This window comes from the organism of the source record quoted next, unplaced genomic scaffold (assembly GCF_019419815.1).
Source record: "Pyrus x bretschneideri cultivar Hongxiangsu unplaced genomic scaffold, Pyrus_bretschneideri_v1 Contig5, whole genome shotgun sequence".
Classification (NCBI taxonomy): Eukaryota; Viridiplantae; Streptophyta; class Magnoliopsida; order Rosales; family Rosaceae; genus Pyrus; species Pyrus x bretschneideri.
In genome coordinates this window covers 3,889,370-3,898,750 of record NW_025999787.1, presented here as the reverse complement: position 1 = coordinate 3,898,750, position 9,381 = coordinate 3,889,370, and the positions used below count along the sequence as shown (strand labels likewise).

The following is a 9,381-nucleotide window of genomic DNA, read 5'->3' as shown; positions in this document are numbered from 1 at the left end:
TCACCCCCAATCATGAATTCTTTATTTAATTTCTTTTGAAGAATAAGAAGTGGGCGCATGTTTTTCCCATTGGAATTTAACATCTTCACAAAAGAACATTTTTCACACGCATGTTAAGCCCAATAGCTTAAATAATTTTAAAATATTTTGAATGTATTTGGGGCTATTAAAAAAGAAGCTCTTCAAAACTTTCTTTGATACACAAGAACATTTTGAGAAGCTTCAAGTTTGTTTGCGAGTGTTGCGTATTCTTCTTCTGCTTTCTGTTTGTCTTATATACTAGTTTTCATCAAAAAGCTCAATCGTATTTGGGAGGACTGGATTAATTTTAAAGCCAAATTTATGAAGGGGCCTTGGTTTTGCTTTGGTCCATTGATCCTTTACTCTAGTTTAGTGTTTGTTCATGGAATTGGAAAAAGTAAAGTTGAGGGACAAAATTTAGGCATTTCTTTAGGCATATAATTGGTGATGGAAACTTTACATTTTTTTTTGGCATGAAACATGGCACCCCACGGTCCTCTTTGGCCTCCTTCCAGATGATGTTGTGGTTAGTTTGATTGTGACTGATCTTCTGTACAAGTTATTTTCTGTAGTGCATGTTTTTCCACAAAGAACATTTTCCACATGCATATATGACAAGTCCAATCGCTTAAAAATTTTTAAAATAATTTGAATGTATTTGGGGCTGTTAAAAAATAAGCTATGCAAAACTTTCTTTAATATACAAAAACATTTTGATGAGGGATTTGCATGCATTAGGAAACTTAAACTAATTTAACTAAAAATGCACTAAAAAAAAAAAATTGTTGAAGAAATTTGAAATGTACTTGATACGACACATTGAAAGGGTTTATAAATGACTACTTAAAATGAACCATTTGTTAATCCTTAAATTCATAGCTTTGTAATGTTCATGTGCATTTTAATGATACTTTATTTTTAAACTAATTTATTCTAAATTTCTTAGTACTTGTAAATATCTCATCAAATATACATTTTGGAGAAGAAAACCTTTGACCCTACTATAGGTGAGCTAGTTTCTTTTCCCTATAGTTTGATTCTTAAAAGTGTTTAACAATTGTTAGAGGGGTTTGGGTAAGGGTTGTGCTATTTACACATTCATTTTTACCTTCCACACACCCTTGTTAATTATGTCCATTGATGTTCTTCAATTCATTCAATCTGACAGCAAAAAATTGAAAGGGATGTGTTAGAAGTAAAAATGAGTGTGTGCACCGTTTGGGTTATTATTGTATAGGGTTTTGAATGAAAATATAAACTTGAAAAAGAAGAGAGAAAAAGTCAAGATTTAAGTCATGAAGTAAGCATTCATAAACATATGATCCTCTATTTATGTTATGACTAATTGCTTTTTAGTTTAGAGTTAACGTAATTAAGGTTCATATGCCTAGGACACTAAATTTGTTCAAGAAATTTTATTTACCAAATGATAGGGCCATATTTTTAACGTGACAATATTTGATTGATTTAGACTTGAATTAAGCTTTGTTATTGACAAAATATATAGTGAGGCATAAATTGACATATGAAAATTATTATAGCATAAGTTTGATGACTCTACCATTAGCTAAATATTGTAGAAACCTTCTTTTGCCTTTTCTTTTCCTGGTTAATTTTTGAGCTCAAACAGTGTTTTGTTTCAATGGACAGTATTTTATCTCTTTATGTTTATAAAAAGGGAATTGTTATCAGCACTTCAAAATTTTCATTCTACACTCCAAACTTTCTATATTTAGAAAGAAAAATACACTTGTGAGGATTGTAGAATGATATTTTTGGAGTGTCAATAACATTTTCCTATAAAAATACAACTTATTTCAAAGAATCTCATGAAGAGAAATGTTAAGAAGATTTTCTAAAAGTAGGATTGCCCATAAATTCTTTGCCACTTCAAAGTTTAATGTGAATTTTTGTGTTAATATTATAAAATATTATGCTAAAAATATAAAAGAACATATAGTTAATAAAAAATTTCACTTTTTGGGAAGTATTTTTTACCTCATGAATGAATTCTGCCTCTCCAAATGTATAGTCTAATCAATAGTACTCATTACCTTGTTTCTTGCTGAAACCAATTTTATTTGAAGTGTCATTAACAGTACTACTACTCCTGGCAACCCCTTCTTAGTTCTTATCATCATGGCATGCCGCCTTACATACAATCGGTTGTGGACTGATCAAGACACACATTAACACATATAATAACTTCATGGCCCTAGGGTTTTAACTATTGCACAGAATATAATATGAGATATGTCGTTTATTGAGACTACTGAGATTATGATTTTATTAATAATAAACCATATTTTAGAGCTCGAGCGTTTTGCAAACCTCCAAAATTTCCAGCATCATCTTTTTGTCTTTAAGTATCTGGAAGTAAGCAAGTTCTCACTTCCAATCTTAAATAAAAGATTCTGAGTGATTAACCTTACTACCGTCGCCTAAAAAAAGACCTTACTACCAAGCAACAGTAATGCACCCTCTCCGCATACCAACAACAAAAAATAAATTCCTTTATTTCATGTTGAGGAACAAGTTTTACTTAGTAGTAGTTTTGTTATTTGACTAGAAATGTATAGTTTTAGTGATATTATTTAGATATATAAAATTAACACACTTACTAACACATAAGCTTCAGGATTCTCAAAAATCACCATTATCAATTATACAAATGAAGCTTTAAAAAATGAAAAACAATAAGATAACATAGCACGCCTTGGTTGAATTAGTTCGTGTTTGCATAAGATTCCTGTTTTTTGTAGCTTTCATAACACATTTTTATTCCTGAAATGAAGTTGCAGTGAAGGACCCGTACAACAACATAAACATCATAATCATCATCACCATTCACATCCTCCCGAAAAGAAATGCACAAACAAAATAATTAAAAAGAGCTTTACCATGTACTGTCAAAAAAAGAAATGTTTCATTTCATATATCATCAGATTCAGAGTTCAGAAACATATAGAATAGAGGTCCACTGGGTCAATCTTTCTGAATATCTCCCCCACCACCACACCATACCCCATCAAATCCTTCTGATCATTTTTACTTACAACAGTCAGTCAGTAGACTCAGTAACTCTTCAGCATTCAGCAGCTACTAGCATTCAGTAACTTCAGTAGAAATACATGACCTTCTCATCATCTTCTGTCTTGCTTTCATCAACATTGAATAATAAGCTGTTAGACTTAGAGGACTCATTAATAATAGTATTATTATTATTATAATTATTTTTACTTCTAGTACTAATCAGCTGCTGCTTAACATCTTCGTCCAGATCAGTAAATTCTAATGTGTTGTTTTCTGATCCAAAATAAAACCCATTTGACCTTTCGGTCCATTGGTTGCCATAGTTAAGCATCATGAAGCTCTGATGATCAAAACCCATTTCTTCTTGTTTGATGTTATTAATCTCTGATCTGCTGCAGTAGTCATAGCTGATCTGATTATTACAGCTTCCATCAGATGAAGTACTGCAACTCCCTTTACTTCCAAACACGAGGAGGTTATTAATATTGTTATTTTTCTTCACTCCAGCTGGGTAATTTAGGGTTGGAAAAAAAGAAGAGGAGGAGTTGGTGGAAATGTTCGAGAAATTATTGGACGTCAGAGAAACTTGTGGTGGCAATGGCACTGGCACTTCAAACCCGAAGAAAGATCTGTTGTAATTGCTTAGGTCTTTGTACAGCGATGATAAAGGTTCAGATGGAATTAATGGTTGGTTTTGGTAATTGTGATGAGAGGAAGAAGGAAATGGGGGAGGCTTTAGTAAATTTTTATGGTAGTTGTGAGGTCGAGGAGGACCCATATGCATCCCCATGAGCTTCTTCTTGAGCTTGGTGTTCCAGTAGTTCTTGATATCGTTGTCAGTCCTGCCTGGCAGCTGAGCAGCTATAACTGACCACCTGTTTAATTTAATTATAATTAATTAATTGTTAATTACATATATAATTGTTCATTAAGTTCCAGATGAACCAAAAATTTATTCTGGCTTTCCCTTAACAGCTGTTAATGCTAGATCCAAACTTGGCATGCATGCAGTGAAAATATCCAAAAATACCAGATTCTTGATAAATGCAGTTTTTATAAACAAGAAAAAATAAGGAAAAAAACATGAAACTAATCTTTGTCTTTTCTCTTTCCTCTTTTTCCTTTTCTTTGTTACTGATTTTGGATAGGTTTCATCAACATCTTTCATGACTGCAGTTGATAATTAAGGAAAAAAGAAAAGTAGACTCGATGTTATAGTTATTGAATTTGAAATTAGGTAAAAAGATAAATGAATTAATATATAGTTCGAGTAGAGAAGTACCTGCTTCCAATACTAACAAAGAGGCTGCATATTATCCTGTCTTCCTCATCAGAGAATTCTCCATGTTTGATGTTTGGCCTTAGATAGTTAAGCCATCTCAATCTGCAGCTTTTCCCACATCTCTTCAGAGCTGATCCAAACACCCAATTTAATTAACTCACACATAAATAATAAAAGAGAGAGAGAAGAATTGAACCCTTACCAGCTTTCTGTGGGAGAGCAATCCAATTCCCACCAGTCCCATACTTCTCTATGTACTCTTTTAGCTTTGAATCTTCTTCTGGTGACCATGGTCCCTTCTTCACGTTTGCTTTGTCACAACAAGGAGCCCTCCCCATCTCTCTCTCTCTCTCTCTCTCTCTCTCTCTCTCTCTCTCTCTCTCTGTGGGAGAGAAGTCTCGCTTTAGATCTCTTGGGTATGACCTAAACTCTATTGAGGAACCAAAGGTCTCACCTTTTGAAATGGATTTTGAGTTTGGGCGATGATATGCCTTAATAATAGTGGTATGGAAGGGTTTGGACAGCGCAGCACACTAGAAAAAATTATTATTTTATTCAGTGATAGGCTTTTAAGTCAAAACGAGAGACAATGTTCAATCATCAGATTTCTAACTCCCTATGCCAATTAGCTTAGCTAATCGAACTGTCTAACTTTCCATCTCATATATGTTGGCACCCCACAAATCATCATTTATCATCATCAACCTCACTCTCATACGTCTTTTCCCAAAGAAAGTATCCAAAGTTTTCTACTAAGTAGAAACAAAATATATAGGCAATTGAAGTGATAGCTAGAGGCCTCCGACATTTTGACATTTTCCCAAATCATAATCCCAAAGTAATAGCTACTACCTAGATATACATTAACTTTGTATGGAACTTTGAAATTAATAGCCTTTTGTAAAGAAAATCAACATGATATAATTTTTCAACTTAATAAGATCATCTCCAAAAGAGATGTCAAAATCATAAGTGAAATGCTACTGTGTATATTTGACATTAAAAGTCTCTAAGCGAAATGTTTTTTGTTGATTGAATTTGAAGGTTTTGTAATTTAATGTCAAATTTGACATCATTGTCAAATTTATTTTTAATTCATTTTAATGGTGATCTCTTATTCTACTAACATTTCAACCCAAAAAATAAAAAAATATTAACATTTTTTTAATTACTACAAGTATTTAAAACTCTATTTAAATAATAAAATAACATTTAATAATTTGGTTGGAGAAGGATAAAATTTAACATAAGGCTTCAGATTACTACATTAGTCATCAATTGTGTTTTGATTCTTATAATTTAACATTTCATTTGGAGATTGTCTAACATTTAACACCTAATTCAAGTTTGGAATAATTTAAGAGACAAATCAAGTTTTAATTTCCGCACATCACTCTATGAAATATGACTCATATCTGAGTAGGTGTGAAAACCATATACTTGCAGCGTATGGGCCAAAACTAGCATCGTGGAGCTTCGGCTTCTCTTAAAGTCAATGCTTCATTCATTACATAACTAATTACACAGTTTTCTCCTTATATTTGTGTAAGTGTGACTTCCATGCGTAGAAAAGGATCCCACATCTTCTAGTTCATCCACTAAAAAGAGGATCGTATGGTGGAATAAACAAGAAACATATATTGGTAAGATGATAAAATCGGAACCTTTAATTTGGCCTATTTTGAAAATTACTTAAGGCGAGTGGATGATGTAAAATATGTTTAGCTCTAATATTTCTCTGCTTAATTGTATTTTAAATATGCGAACATGTGATTGATATATTGATATTGTCAATAACTCGACTTAAGTTGTTGGAATCAATGGCGGATGAATTAAGTAACCCAGGTGATCCCAGACCACTCGAAAGCTGGAATGTGGCTGTGAGGACCTCCGGGAATCACCCAAGTTGGGCATGTAGGGGAGAAGAGTGTACCAACGGACCGGTTGCTGCAGGTTTAGCAAATGACTAATGAAGGAGAAGAAGACTATTCTGTTTTTTAAAAGACTTGGCTAAAATAACGTCTTTTTAAGCCAAGCTATTTAAAACAAATAATTAAAAGCAAGTATTCATATTAAGCCATGTGAATGAGACCCTTTTTAATTATAAATAAATGAAGAGAGTCTTTTCTCTTTCCTCCTGCCAGAGATCTCCACCCAATCCCATTTTGCATTCATTTTCTCTAATTGGGTAATTCTCATTTCCAATTTCCTTTTTCCTCTAACCCCACCTAACGGATCCCCAAGCCATCGGCTGCTTTACGCCTCCCTCTGTTTCCTCTCCATGACTACCATATGGTTCACTTCCCTCTAGTCTCCACCACCACTTAATCACCTAATTTATGAATTTAAGTAAGTTTTCTATTTTAGTCTAAATTAATCATATAAGATGTTAAAATTGATGTGTATTGGATGGATTCATCAATTGATATAGTTTTTTTGTTTTGGTTAATTGATATGTGTAGAAATTAGAAGTATGGAATGAGATTATAAGAAAAAATCATCAACAATTAGCTTAGACAATCCTATTTCAATTAGTTCAACTCTAATTTTGGATAGTTCCAATCCTATTCCGGATAGCTCAACTCCAATTTTAGCTAGTTCAAAATCATCATCGATCTGTTTTTTCTTGTATTGACAATGAAAGTATTATGACACATTTTCAGAGTATGAAACCTTGTCGTGGACAAATTTAAGTTTTTGTAGTTTGTACAAATATTATGAATGAAAAGTTTGTAGTTTATCATTTAATTTTCCAATGTTACTTTCTTTCATTATTTTTTAACTTTTATACTAGGACCACTCAATATTAGAATCCTAAATCCGTCATTGATTTGTATGGTTGACGATATGTGGCTCTGGCTTATATATATATATATAAACTAAACTAGAAAAGTGCAGTTAAATTTAACACAGTTTATGATACACATATAGGTTTGATTTTCTTATTCAAAAGGGAACTGTTATTAGCACTCTAAAAATCTCATTCTACACTCCTTACAAGTGTATTTTTCTTTCTAATTATAGAAAATTTGGAGTGCAAAATGAGATTTTTGGAGTGCAAATAACAATTCCCATTCAAAATAATGAAAGATGTTCTTCCTAATCCTTCATTGCATTTTTTTTTAATGAAAGTACGATATTCATTGATGAATAAGTTGAATACGTACAACATTGAGGATAGGGTGTATATAATGGACCTCGATAAAAATATTGTCAGAATTTCAACTCGGACGAAGAGAAAAAGAGCATCCCATACCATTAAAGATTATAAAGAAGTACTATCCTCAACAAGAAGATCAGAGATTACATTGGGGGTTCCTCGAACAAATTACATGAGTATCTAAGATTAAACCCAACCTTGCCAACCTATGTGCCGCCTTGTTCGTCAGTCGCTGACTAAATGTAGTCTTCCTTCATTGCGTTTTTTTTTTTTTAATTCCTTCATATTTCATCAATAATGCAAGATCCATATACAATTATGTTAAGAGCAGTACATATTATCTTCACACATCACAATATCACAATTTTCATATCAAGATATTGTTTTGTCCCATAGGTCATGATGCGTTTATCCTTATACAATAGGGTGATGCCATCCATATCTCTTTTTACTTTTCACACACACCCTTTTAATTTTTGTCCTTTCATCTTCTATAATTCATTTGATTCAATGGTCGATAATTAAAAGGTGGGTGTCAATACATATTTGACATTGCCATGCCATTAGAAACACACATCGCACTGTAGATTCTAGAGCATGCTCATCGCCTCCAATTCCATTTTTGGGGGACTGAGGGAGAGAGAACACAATTGACACCGCCCCTACCCATACGGCCTTAGGCGATGGGTTAGGCGATAGGCCTGATTAGCCTGATCAGTTGGGGCTTAGGCTGGAGCTCATTTTGTTGATTTTAGTGGATTGAATCACCCAATCCCCCTAGCAATTGGGATAGGTGGACTTGCTCTAAAAAGGGTAAATAATTAGAAAATCTTAGGAAGTTTAAGGCCATCTCCAACCGAAGGGTCCATAGGGCCGAAAATAGCCTAAAACCGTCTCCAAATGAAGGCCAAGCCAAAGGCTCGTGGGCCCCACTGGATAAAAAATGGCCAAAGGGCCAACCGGCAAACTCAAATGAGCCAACCAGCCAGCCCCGATCGGGCTAAAAAATTTAAATCTCAATAGCTAGTTAACGTCAGCTAGCCGTTATATATATTTTTTTTTACAATTTTTTTTTTGGGCCACAAATTTAAAAAAAATATTTAATTAAGGCCCAAAAAGGTGATTGGTTCTATACGAGGATGTTACTTTTATAAGCATGTTTGATTGCTCAAACCTCTCCCACAGCCAATGTGGGACAAATATAATGGGTGCCCCAAATATAAGTTTTCTATTAGAGATGGTAAATGTGCATTTAATTTAAGTTGTTGTAGTTTTTAAATTTAAATAATATGTTTGGCCCTTGGTTGAAGATGGTAAGAAATATGATCTTGCACTGTTTATTAAAATATTAATTTCTTAGAAGGAGCTTTCGGTTGGAGATGGTCTAAGTAACGAAACGATGAGATTATGCCTTTTTACGCTTTTTTGGCAATTCTTATTAAATGTATCCATATCAAAGAATCATTACACAATATTCATGATCATTGTTATCTAGTAGCTAGAGTACAGTGCCTGAGATGCACATAGTAACTAATGAGAGTGATGATATAGTTTGGACCCATCAATCAGATTCTTTACCCTTAAATTCATCTGATCAGGTGCCCGGACCGTAGACACTAATCAATGCCACCTCCTTGGATTGACGATGCATCATAGCTATTGACACAACTAGTTTTAAAAAGGCAAACAATCTTCAGAGATAGTTCTCGTACATTGTAGCATTTCCTCAATGGGATGCATCGACCATAGTTTTGTTGGGGTGTACGTAGGCTCACTATTTGGGTTTCTGAGTGACCCATAGGAATAGAGGCCTAATAATGGATCACTTGGACGAGGGACCCTACCTAGCCAGCCAGATGCATGATTTTGCAAGCCAAAAAAATAA

General features: G+C 33.5%; 1 protein-coding gene across 1 annotated transcript; it reads right to left on the bottom strand.

The window, feature by feature from the left end:
* Positions 1–2,925: 2,925 nt before the first annotated feature.
* On the bottom strand, positions 2,926–4,914 carry LOC103937520 (transcription factor MYB36). The gene is made up of 3 exons (XM_009347465.3): positions 4,539–4,914; positions 4,337–4,466; positions 2,926–3,929 (listed from the first exon to the last, which is right to left on the bottom strand). The coding sequence occupies exons 1-3, from the start codon at positions 4,672–4,674 to the stop codon at positions 3,140–3,142; spliced, it is 1,056 nt and encodes a 351-aa protein (XP_009345740.2). The 5' UTR covers positions 4,675–4,914; the 3' UTR covers positions 2,926–3,139.
* Positions 4,915–9,381: the final 4,467 nt, after the last annotated feature.